Below are 12976 nucleotides of genomic sequence, written 5' to 3' on the forward strand. Positions count from 1 at the left end.
GTTTTTAACCAAAGTCCTTTTAATATGTTAGCTTGGACCAATAAAAAAAGCCAAGGATTATTGTTTTCCTTCCCTTCTCTTTCTCTTTCTTCCTTTTTCACTCCTTTCCTTCGTTCTTTCTTTTCTTCTCTCCCTCCTTCTATTCTTTCTTCCCTCTTCCCTTTTTCTTTTTCCTCTCAACCTTATTGAATATATATATAAATCTGATGTATAGAACACAGGAAATTTCCCCATCCTAGTCTCCCTAAAATACCTTCTGGCAATCTCAAGTCTTCTATTTAACAGACAAAATGGTACTTAAATCCTGACATTTTGGTTGGTATCATAGCAGATTTTGTCAAAGGCTATCCCTGTGCTTAAGGTTTCCCCTCCAGGAAGAAATGCGCTTGAGGTTTGAAGTCAAGAGAAGAAGTAATTATTAATAGATGGGGGAAATTGTATCACTGCAAGCGATGGGCAAAGGCATGAATGGGAGGAAAAGGATGGTTTTCATAGATGAATTCCAGGTAAATGGGAAATGGGAGAAAAGCAGGGGCTGGTCACACCTTTACCTTCTAGGTGACCACGAGTTACTTTCAGACTTCTTGCAGGGAGAGAGGACTCTAGGCCTGCACTGCCCAATGAGGTAGCCACTAGCGACATGTAGCTAATTAAATTTAAGTTAATCAGAATAAAATAAAACTTAAAAATTAATTCTTCAGTAGCTGTATTTCAAGTGCTCGATTGCTGCATATGGCTTGCGCCTATTGTATTGGAGAAATAAACCATTTTGTCATCACTGTGGGAGAATTGACCTTGGCAATGGAAGATGGTGATTACATAAACATTTACTTTTTAGGAACCATGTGAAAATTACAAGAGAAAATAGGGCTCTTGAGTACTTTGCTTTTGAAACTATGAACGTGTCTCTATATGGATGTTGCCCTATTTTCTGGAATTGGTTCTGGGGTTAATGATAGATTCATCTTCAGTTAGGTAGGAAGGGAAAGGAGAAACTAATATTAGCTAAGGGCTTATTATTAGCTGGGACTTTGGTAGGCATTTTATACATATTATCATTTAATTCTCTCAATAGCCTTGTAGGATAGTATTGTTATCAGTATTTTTAGGGATGAAGAAAGGATGGCACAGGAAGATTAAGTAACCTGCCAAAAATTGTAAATGTTTTTGCTGGGGTAGGAAATCAAATCTTATTCAAATATCTCACTTTAGCTACACAATTTGTTGCTTTAGTGAGTGATTTACTTATTTGAGAACTTACTCTGTGCTAGGCACTTAATATAATAAAAGAGGAAACATAATTTAAGCAGGAAACATTACTAGACATTACATTTTTAAATATGAAATAATGGCCTTAATAAGTAGAGTTCCTTAATTTTGTCTATATTGTCTTATATTTGTATAAATAAGTTGACTGCGTGGAAGAAAAATACATAAAATTTATTATTACAGTATTATACTTCATTATGTGCTAATAATTTCATATTGATATATGATTGTTTTTTTTCATTGTTTTGTGATTTAGGATGTAGATGTATTTTTATCACTAATATTTGTTTATATTGCAAAATAATTTGATATAAACTTGACATTAGCATTTAAATCTACCATTCAGAGTGTTCTGAGCCTGGCTGATACTGTCCTCAGAGATGGCTATAATTTAATTTACAACTTAATTGATTCTTGGCTAGTCATATATCTGCTGCAAAGCATCCTCCAAATTTTATAATGTTGATATTATGTACAAGCTAGCAAACTTTGAAACCTAAGAGGAATTTAGTGTAGGTTAAAATAAGAAAAACCATCCTAATGTTTAAAATCTTGATCATCTGCTAATCATTATTTTATGTAATGTTTCAAGTTTATTTCATATTGCAGTCTAAAATAAACCAAAAAGAACAGCTTTGCCTAGTCTTCCAGTCTTTTTGGATACTTTTCAACCAATAGTGTGTGTTGTCCAAGCTGTATTTCCTAAATTACATTTTGTGTGCAACAGGGGGTGGGTGGGGTATTCAGGCTGCAGACATTTTCAGCAGAAAATCCAACATGTGCAACATCAGTTGTCAGCACAGGTGCCCTGGTTCAAGCGGTCCACCCAGTTCTGGGAATGGAAAAGCTGACACAGGACTATGAAGCCGCTGTCTGATATCATCTGGGCAGGAAATGGAGAAGGCTGGACTTTGAAATAATCCTGATAATTTCCAAATCCTTCTGAAACTAGATGATGGTTTGGGCATATATAGTAATTGTGATGTATGCCCTGGTTATTTATGCTTGGGATATTTTAGATGAAAATTTTATCAGAGAGAGAAAGAGAGACAGAGTGAGAGAGAGGAACACCAGTACTAACACAGAGCACTTTCACCCTCCTCAGCCAGGTCTAGTCATAGAATATCTTTCAACAGTGACTATACTTTAGGTAAACAGATTTAACTGTATAGACCAGTTAAAAATATGTTAAAATGGAATGACTTTGACAATGCATTTCCAATTCCACCAGAAGGGGAAGCCCAAAGACGCCATTAATAGTAATTCTTTACTTGACTTTAATGTATCGCTATTACTACAAATATGGAGAATTCTTAGGAGTGAATTAATGGACTAAATGATGAAGACTACTGTTTCAATGCCAATACTTTAAAAAAATTATTTGTGGCTCCATCTTTCCAGAACTTTGAGAGGTTTATGGATTTTGCTAAAACTCCAACTCTGTTTAGTGATAGAAAATTTAACTTTTCCCAAGTTTTTTTGCCTGCTGTAGGAGGAATTAATTACTCAGTCCTCTATGAACTCCTGCACCACCTGGGCCATAGTTCTATTCTGGGTCTTAGGACACTGATCATAATTATTTGTTTACATGTCTCTCCTTTCTAGTCCATGACCTCCTTGATTTTACAGACTGTTTCTTATTCCTTACTGGTTCCTAGCATCCAGCTCATTTGACATTGATAAATTTCATGGAGCAAAATTTAGTTTTAACATGTAATAATGTTTCTCAAAGTGTGGTTCTGGTTTCATCTGCATTAGACTTGCCTGGGTGCTTGCTCTAAGTAGTTTTCTGGGCTCAGCAGCAGATCTACTTAGACAAAATCCCTGAGGTTGGGCACATGATTTCTAACAAAGACTCTAGGTGATTGTTATTCACAGTGAGGATTTTTGGTTATAGCTTTATTTAGATATAATTCACATACCATACAATTCACCCATTTAGTGTGCCATTGCAGTCTTTTTTTAAATTCATAGAGTTGTGCAATTATCACCCTAATCAATTTTATAACATTTGCATTAGCCCACAGATAAACACCAGACCCTTTAGCAATCATTCATCATCTCCCTCTAACATTAGGCAACCGCTAAGGTAATTTCTGTCTCTGTAGATTTGCCTATGGGGACATTTCACATAAATGGATTGTAAAATACGAGGTGTTCTGTGACTGACTTCCTTCACTTAGCAGAACACTTTCCAGGTTGGTATCTGTTGTAGTATGCGTTAGCACCTTGTTCTTTTTCATTGATTCCATCGTGTGGGTATGCTACATTTTATCTACCCATTCATCAGTTGACGGACATTTGGGTTGTTTCCACTTTTTGGCTACTATCAATAATGCTGTTATAAATATTTTGTGTACAATTTTTGTATGGACACACATTTCATTTCTCTTATATATTATGCCTAGAAGTGGAATGTTCAGGTAATATAGTGACTCTAGGTGTTACCTTTTAAGAAACTGACAAACTGTTTTCCTAAGTAGCTGCACTATTTTACGTCTCTACAAGCAATGTACGAAGTTTCCAATTTCTCTGCATCCTTTTTTTCTCTACATTTTAAAAATCGTCTATCTTTTTATTATAATCATCCTAGTGGATATAAAGTGATATCTTGTATGTTTGTGCGTGTAGTTTTTTTTTTTTTTAAGAGACAAGGTCTCTGTCATTCAGGCTGGAGTGCAGTGGCAGATCATAGCTCACTGCAGCCTCGAACTCCTGGGCTCAAGCGATCCTCCTGCCTCAGCTTCCCAAGTAGCTGGACTACTGGCATATGCCATCACATAGGGCTAATTTTTTAAAATTATTTTTTTGTAGAGACAGGCTCTCGCTATGTTGCTCAGGTTGGACTTGGAACTCTTGGCCTCAGGCCATCCTCCCACTTTGTCCTCCCAAAGTACTGGGATTATAGACATGAGCAACCACCCTTGTTGTGGTTTTGATTTCCCTGTCCCTAATGATGTTGAGCATCTTTTCATATGCTTATTGACCATTTGTATATCTTCTATGAAGAAATGTCTATTGAAATGCTTTGTTCATTTTTTAAATTGAGTTCTTTGTGCTTTGATTATTGAGTCATTAAGAGTTCTTAATTCTAGATACAAGTCTTTTATTAGATATGTAATTTGCAAATATTTTCTCCCATTCTGTGAACTCTCTTTTCACTTTATTGAAGGTATCCTTTGAGGCACACAACTTTTTTATTTTAATGAAGTTCCATTTATTTATTTATGCATGTATGTATGTATTTATTCATTTAGAGAAAGAGTCTCACTCTGTCACATGGGCTAGAGTGCAGTGGCAACCTTATAGCTGACTGCAGCCTCGAACTTCTGGACTCAAGTGATCCTCCTGCCTCAGCTGGCACTGAAGGCGAGTGCCAACAAGCCTGGGTAATTTTTCTATTTTTTGTAGAGACAGGGGTCTCACTCTTGCTCAGGCTGGTTTCAAACTCCTGAGCTCAAGCTATCCTCCAGCCTTGGCCTCCCAAAGTGCTAGGATTATAAACACAAGCCACTGCACCAAGGCAATTTATTTATTTTTTGTTGCTTGTGCTTTTGGTGTCATAGCTAAGAAATTATTGACTAATTAAAGATCATGAAGATTTACACCTGCTTTTTTCCTAAGAGTTTTATAGTTCTAGCTCTTACATGTAGGCCTCTGATCCGTTTTGAGTCAATTTTTTAATATGGACTGAGGTAGGGTCTCCAACTCCATTTTTCTGCATGTGGGAATCCAGTTGTTCCAGGACCATTTGTTGAAAAGACTCTTCTTTTCTCATTGAATTGTTTGACACCCTGGACAAAAATCAATTGGCTATAATGTGTGGCACAGTAAAGTTTTACAACCATGTGTTCTGTTGGGATTGTGAGCTGGGCATTATAATAAGAGCAATAAAGATAAAGTTATTAACTTCAGACCACTTTAATGATTATTAGTCTTGATATGTGTTTCTAATTTCAAATATGGTGTGTATGTGGGAATTGTAAGGATTGAAAAGGGTGAGGTAGGGGTAAAGAGGGAAGGCTTGTCTGTGCTTTACAATGCAAATTATTAAATCAAGAAACTTACTTGGCAAGATAGTCTTATAGCGATTTTTAGTTCCATGACGTGGAATGTCAATTTCTTTGGGATCCACAAAATTCATTGGTATTTCCTGCAAAAATAAATGATATCAAATTAATGTGTCTAATGCTGCCACAAAGAAAATGTTCACAGGGAACCATCTGATCCAGAACGCCATTGCATTTCAGAGTCATTTATGAAACAACAGACTACCACCTCTGGTTGACCAACGCCTTTCCTTTCATAAACATATCAGCTGCACCCTGACAAGCTGACTTCTAAGAAACAGCTGTGTGTGTTAGAAAGCATTGTTTTATATGTGTCATTAAAGGGGCATGTAACATTTTGGTTAGATTTTAGGAATCCTGTTGTGACATAATTGCTGGAATTAATAGACAGGTACTAAAATATGGATTTAAAAAACCGCAATGTATTCAAATATATTCAAATCTCTATGTAAGTTCAGTACCAAATTTTTGTCTATGACAGATTATCTTTTAAGATTAATAGTGACTCTGTTAGGATTATTAAAAACTCCTTCCTTAAATGGTAAATATAAAGGGTTTTTGGTTGATTTGAGTAATGATGATATGATTTTTTAAAAATTTTGTATTAAGGAATGATTTATAATTGGACTGTTCCATCTGTAGTTGTAAATGCAATATTTTTTAATGAAGAATATCCAGATACTTTTTCTCCCACTTAACAAGAATAGAAATATACTTATTCTGACAGAATGTGTGTTATGTGCCTCAAGTGACTGGAGAGGGAACAACAGGAACAGAAGTGGCTCTGTGTAAATGCGTTAGACCTAAAAAGGTGAGCACTGGCAGTTGACTGGGACAGAGAAAGCAAAGTGCCAACATTTTCAAAAGGGTCCAAACAAATATTTAAAGATTTGATGACACAAAATAGTACATTCTCTAACTTAAAATTTTGCAAAGAATTAATGCAATAAGATTAATGTAAAATAAAATAAATTTTGTTATTTAATGACTAAATATTAAATCCTTAGATCACATAAAATAATATTTTTATTACTTAAACTTTCTCCAATGGAAAATATAACTCAACAGCATAATATTCATTGAAAAGAAAGAAATCATCTATAAATTAATTCACATTATCCTAATTTTCAGTCAACCTGAAAATTTGAGAAAAGCCAGCCTATATTATAAATTTGAGATTTGGTCTACAGAGAGGAGCAGCTTACTTTTTAAACATCCTTCCCTAAACTCACATTATGTTGGGCATTTATGATATTCATCCCTACTTCTTGTTTCAACTAAATGTTTTAACTTCCCAGTTCCGAGTTACCAAAATAAGCAAAATTGTTGACTATTCAATAGAAAACACATGTTCATGTTTGGTAACTACCAACAGGTCAATCTCTTTTGGCAAAGGCACAAAGTAGGTAATTATCTTCATTCCTCCCCTTCCTTTTCCTTTTCTCTGCCTGTTTTCTGACACACATTGATAATCTGTCATCTTCTAGCATTATTTCTCTCCTGGCTACTCCTTGTTGTCTTCATATTTCCTTCCAGGGAAGTAGGCTGTCCAGGGCTTACTTCTTATATTATCTGATCTTTTCTATTCTTCTTCTTTTTTTTTTTGAGATGGGGTCTTACTGTGTCACTCAGGCTGGAGTGCAGGGGCACAATTATAGCTCACTGCAGCCTCAAATTCCTGGGCTCAAGTGATCCTCCTGCCTCAGCATCCTGAGTAGCTTGGATTATAGGTGTGCACCACCACATCCAGATAATTAATATACACACACACACACACACACACACACACACATATATATATATATATATATTTTTTTTTTTTGTGGAGACAGGGTCTCACTATGTTGCCCAGGCTGGTCTCAAACTTCTGGCCTTAGGCTATCCTCCCACCTCAGCCTCCCAAAGTGCTGGGATTACAGCCATCTCATTTGCTTCACATGTAAAAAGATGACACACCACAAAGTCTGATTTTAAAAACTCCATGTTAGTATTTTACTTTGGACACTTAATAATAATTAATGGGGCTAATAGTAGATCTAACACATTACTGAAACTTTTACCATCAGGGTGGTTGCAAACATCTGAACTGACCCTAGAATGATCAATTTATTATACTCAACCAATATGATTAAGAGGTACAACTGATTTGAGATGCAAGGTGATCTATAAAATGAATATTCCTCTTGGGCAACAATTAGACTTAAGAAGGTCTATTCTGTCTCCATGTTCTCTGGGTAGATGTGTGTTATCACGCATTAAGCTATTGCCAGCAACATTGATAGGTCTAAAACTGCACTCACCATCACTTTTAGCCCACACTTGGTCTTCTTCATGTGTTCCTTATTTCACCAAAGGGCACCATATGCACCGTGTTGCTTGAGCCAAAAAACTGGTAGCATGGCTGACTTTTCCATTACTTTTGGCTGCCTCATCCAATTAAGCCCACTCCTTGTAGATCCTTATAGTCTTATAGCTTCTCTCCATTTTCTCTGCTACTAACTTAGTTTAGAACACCATCCCTGTTCCACAGAATTATCTTTAGAGACTCCAACTGCTCCCTTTTAGTACCTATTCCACTGCAGATAGAATGATCTTTCTAAAACACAAGATAAAGTCCAAACCCCTAAATATATATTAAGACTTGGGTTTCTTTCCTACTTCGGAGGCTCAACCTTTGCCACTTCTCACGTTGCTCCCACTGCTCCAGTTAAACTCAACAATTTAATTCCCCACCCAGTGAAAACAAGGCTTTCCTTTGTCCTGAAATGCCCTTTCCCTGCCCAGGTCCTGCATGCCACTTCTTAGCCTGGCCAACTCCTCCATACTCTGACTCAATTTAGCTATCACATTCTAGTGTGAACACTTATCAACAGTTGATGAGACAGAAGGTAGATCTAAAATCATTTCTCTTTACCTTTTGAACTGTAACTGTTTGTTTCTTGGAAGCTGCTTAAGCATAAGGCAGTGCCATTTCCATATGTGTCTATAATATATCAAAATACCTACTGAAGAGTGAAAAAGAAATAGCAGGCTCACCATGAATTCACTTTGGAGTAAATGTGAACTTGCCACGACGTCCCTCAGCTGTGACCTTGTGAGGATTCGGCTGGCGGACTGCAGGTACTCCATTGCCACCTTCTCCCGCGGGGTTGGAATAGCAACAAAGGGTTCAACGTTCCCCAAGCTACTCATGTCCAAGGTGAGAGATACGTTGGACCCTCGTCTACATTGGAGAAGAATGTTATTATGTTTAAACATCACATGAATTTTTTTTGGTACAGTATTCAGGTGACAGGTAACATGAATTTACTTGCTTGCAGGAAATTTGTCTTTCTTGTACATGTACACAATTCAGTGAGAACATTTACAGAAATAACAACCAAATATATTTTCTCTTTTAGTACCATGATTGACCATAGCAACTATCCATAGTTTCTTTACAGCAAAGTGACAACTTTGTTGTCGGAAAGAACTCTGAATTGAGAAAATACGCTATAATTTATTAATGGGGATACTTGTTTCAGAAATCACAGGATGGCTAATAATATTAAATGAAAAATTTAGAAAAAGTAAACACATTTGAATTGAAAAATCAGGTGTAACACAAACCAACTTTTATTTATACGTGTGTCTGAGTGTCCAGCATATAAATCATATAACCATCTAATATCTTTGCATTCAATATAACATACTCATGATTTTACTGGGCACAGGGAACTCAGAGAAAAAAATAATCTCATTATTTTAGTTCCAGTTATTGCCTTTGAAATTAAATTTAAAAGTTTAAAAATATATATATCTTTTATAACTTCTGAACGAATCCCTAAAAGATAGTGTCTGTATCCGCTATTTATGTATATATGTATGTATGCATGTCTGTGTGTACGGGGGCTTGTGTGTGTGTGGTAAACTTATAGGAGGCCGTAGAAATCATAGACTCTTAAAATGAGCTACAATTTATCTTCCCTTTGTAATTGCCCTACTCTTGTTGGGAGGCCAGGTGGGGTCCTAAAAACTTGTAAGACTCCTCGTGTCCTGATAGAAGGTGTGAGTGCCTTTTACAAGTAATATTAGCTGTGTAGAACCAAGGAGTAACTATAAAATGAGAGATATTTATAAATGTGAGAGATGGAGGATCAAAGTCAGAGATTGTGTCCATAAGAATTGTTAGATTTAAAGGGGCTGTTGGTGTGTGTCAAGAGATCAAGTACGGTGCCTAGTGATTGGTGTCTCAAGGAAGTGGAGAGCAGGGGACAACAGGTCAAAATAAGAGTAGAGACAATAACAGTAGACTAGATCCAGTAGATTATTTCCTCTGAATAGTGTTTTAATACTTAGTGTGGAATACTACATTAAGAAATATTCTAGTGGCTTGAGCTTAATTTTAAAGAATGTAAAATTATCAGAATATACAACAACAACAACAACAACAACAAAAACCTATCAATATTTTACTCCTGCATCTGCCTCTGGTTGCAGCTTTGGTATCATTCTATAGTTTGATATGCAATATCATTGTTTTTGTTAATTCCTAAATTGTTTGTAATTGAGGTTTTAATTTCCACTTGAATTTGGTGGTTATTTATGTGTTTGGACAGTTAATTTCCTTATTAATTTCTAGTTGAAATTTATGGAAATTAGAGAATGGCTTGACTTCTAATAGTTGGAATTTCTTGATTCTTTCTTTGAGATAAACACTATGATAAATATTTCTAAATGTTCTAAATATTTATCATAGTTAACAGATGTTTTTGCTGGCAATGAGTTTGATTATGTATGTATATGTCTATCTATATGCACATATATATATATATATACACATGTAACATTATTTATTATGCTATTGTGTATTATTAAAGATATTACTGTATTCTAATCTTTCTTACTTTTTTCCTATTGAATTTATAGAAAAAAAGAGATATATGTGAGTCTTCTACAATAATTGTGTTTATTATTTTTCTTTTAACTTTTAACAGTTTTTACCTTATACATTTCAGCCATTGTGTTATTTGAAGGGATTCATAATTACAGCTTCACTGTAAATTTTATCAATATTACCTTATTTCCCATTAATTTTATATTTGGCCTCACATCTGACTTTTAAAAAATTAATATTGACATGCTTATTTTATTTTTTTGTCCCTGAAAAACCTTTTCTCATCCTATTATTATTCTTAACTCAATTGGATCACTAGATTAGGGATTAAAGGATAGCATTCATTTTTATGGATGCCCCATAAAATATTACCTATTTGATAGGGAAATGTTTGCCTTACACTTTTTGTTTTTTTTTTGGTTGTTTTTGTTGTTGATTTAAAGGGCTCCTTTGTTTCTGAGTAGGAGGCAAACAGTTGAGAAGGAGCAAAGAATGGTTCTACTTTCAGATCAAGAATTTTTATCTATTTTTAGTGGGAAAGTAGTTTTTAAAGTTTCTCAATCTAGTTCTTCTGGCCTTTAAATTGATTTAAAATCTTTCCTGATTTTGATAATGGTTTTTCTATTGGTCTTAAGTTTCAGTATATTTGTGAGAATTGGCCTTTGCTGGTTTTGTAGATATTTCAGTAAGGAGTTAGAAGAGGTTGCTTTACGGATTGCTAATCAGATGCCATTTTAAACCATAATTCCATTCAGTCAATTTTCAGCCTCAAGAGACAAAGCGTCTGCAGTCTGTGAGTGGAGTGATACTACATTACAGTGGCGTAGTAGATGGTGAGGTCTCTTCCAACCAGAGTGGTCAGAGCAGATGCATGAAGTAGAAGTCATTGGACTTGGTCTTGAGGCTACAAGTTCCTTAAATAAATATTTGGTAGAGGGTTGGAGAGCCTGGCAGGAGAAAAAGGGGGGAGCAGAAAATGATAAGACAACTTTGAGAAATGGCATAAAAGCAGTTTGAGCTAGAGTCCTAAAATACATGTAAAAATGTATTTTGGAGTTGGGGGGCAAGGTTATGTAGGAGAGATGAAAGAAAAGCCACAGTTGTAGAAACTGCAAGACAATAAAAAGTCTGCCCAAATCCAGAAAAGAAAGGATACAGAAGTATATCGACTTCTATTTTGGCTTCCCCCAGTATGCCCTGCCAAAGCCTGGGATATGCAAATCTTTGGATCCCATGTCTAAGGTCCATTGGGTTTAGTGAGTTAATTTCCAAGGATTCTGTGTTAAGCTGAGAGCCATGAAAACATTTTCATGTAAACTGACTTTGCAAGGAAGGACAACTTTTGTCTTGCAAGGGAAGGAAGAAAGGAAACTGATATTTATTAAATATCTATTATTTGCCAAGCACTGTTATAAGCACTTTCACATGTGTTATCTCAATATTCATAGCAGCATTCTGAGGTATTATTATTAAGTAATAAAGTATTATTAATAGTTTTCCCCCATTTAACAGGTAAAGAAATAACTAAGTTAAAAACATAATAGTGAATTAAAGATTCAGTCCGAGTTAGAATATTAAACTGAAGTTCTTTCTGCTTTGCCTCCCAAAAGCAAGGGTATGGTGGGCGGGTTATGTTAAACTATATGTGCCCTACATAGAGCTGGGAGTCAGTGCTGGAGGGAGGTCAAGATTACTGACGTGTAGTGTGGAGTCAGTACAATGTTCAGGGTAAAAATTGATCTTTGCAGTCATACTTGTCTGGGCTCAAATTTTGCCTTTCCATGTCCTCATAGGACCTTTGGTCAGGCTATTTAGCCTCATTGCCTCTCAATTTTCTCCTGTTTTATAAAACGAATAGTTAAATACACCTATCTTGGAGCATTATTTGCAAGGGTTAACCAGATAATGTAAGTAAACTGCTTATACAAAGTGATGTTTGGCTATTATTAAACTTGAGTAATAATAAACAAAGTTCTACTTGACTTTCACCTTCTACTTCTCTAAGGATTCCATTTTAGAAGATCTTCACAAACGTGTCAAAATTGTTTATAGATTAACTTTAAAGAGATTAACTTTAACGTTTTGAAATCAATGGATAGAATCTACACATTTGTCACTAAAGAAAAGTACATCCTTCTTGATAACCTATTTATCTTAAAGTTTCCCTTTATTATGGCAAATCCATTTCCCCTGAATCCTAAACAGTTCCAGACCACTTCACCTTAACACCTCAGACAATGCCTCAAAGTTCAGTTGTGGAGTTAACTTGCACAAGCTGTTGACCTTCCAGAGAGCATTTTCCACAAAACAGCCCTTATCGTGGTAAGTACTCTCCTATTGTGGCCGTGAAATATTGTGGTAGGATGTCATTAACTTGGAGAAATCTCTGCTTTTGTTAATTCCTATTCCCAAGGAACAAATAATATTTAGATTAATTGAAATATAATGGAAATAGGAAATCTAATCAGTAGAATCAACTTAAAAATATTAAAATATTTGAGCTTGTCCTGGTGGCTCACGCCTGTAATCCTAGCACTCTGGGAGGCCGAGGCAGGAGGATTGCTTGAGGTCAGGAGCTCAAGACCAGCCTGAGCAAGAGTGAGACCCCATCTCTGCTAAAAATAGAAAAAATTAGCTGGGAGTGGTGACACACACCGTAGTCTCAGCTACTCGGGAGGCTGAGGCAGGAGGATTGTCTGAGCCCAGGACCTTAAGATTGCAGTGAGCTATGATGACACCACTGCACCCTAGCCCAGGCAAC

The 12976-nt window shown here is 35.8% G+C and overlaps 1 protein-coding gene across 1 annotated transcript in view; it reads right to left on the minus strand.

The window, feature by feature from the left end:
- Nucleotides 1-12976, minus strand: part of PTPRR (protein tyrosine phosphatase, receptor type, R) — a 171278-nt gene that overhangs the window by 79270 nt on the left and 79032 nt on the right. Inside the window, exons 2-3 of the mRNA XM_012642071.1 lie at nucleotides 8376-8562; nucleotides 5338-5422 (exon numbers count right to left, since the gene is read on the minus strand). Of these exons, the coding sequence (XP_012497525.1) occupies nucleotides 5338-5422; nucleotides 8376-8562 (272 nt within the window). The remainder of the gene's footprint in view (nucleotides 1-5337; nucleotides 5423-8375; nucleotides 8563-12976) is intronic.

The sequence above is a fragment of the Propithecus coquereli genome, unplaced genomic scaffold (assembly GCF_000956105.1).
Source record: "Propithecus coquereli isolate 6110/MARCELLA unplaced genomic scaffold, Pcoq_1.0 Scaffold172, whole genome shotgun sequence".
NCBI lineage: Eukaryota > Metazoa > Chordata > Mammalia > Primates > Indriidae > Propithecus > Propithecus coquereli.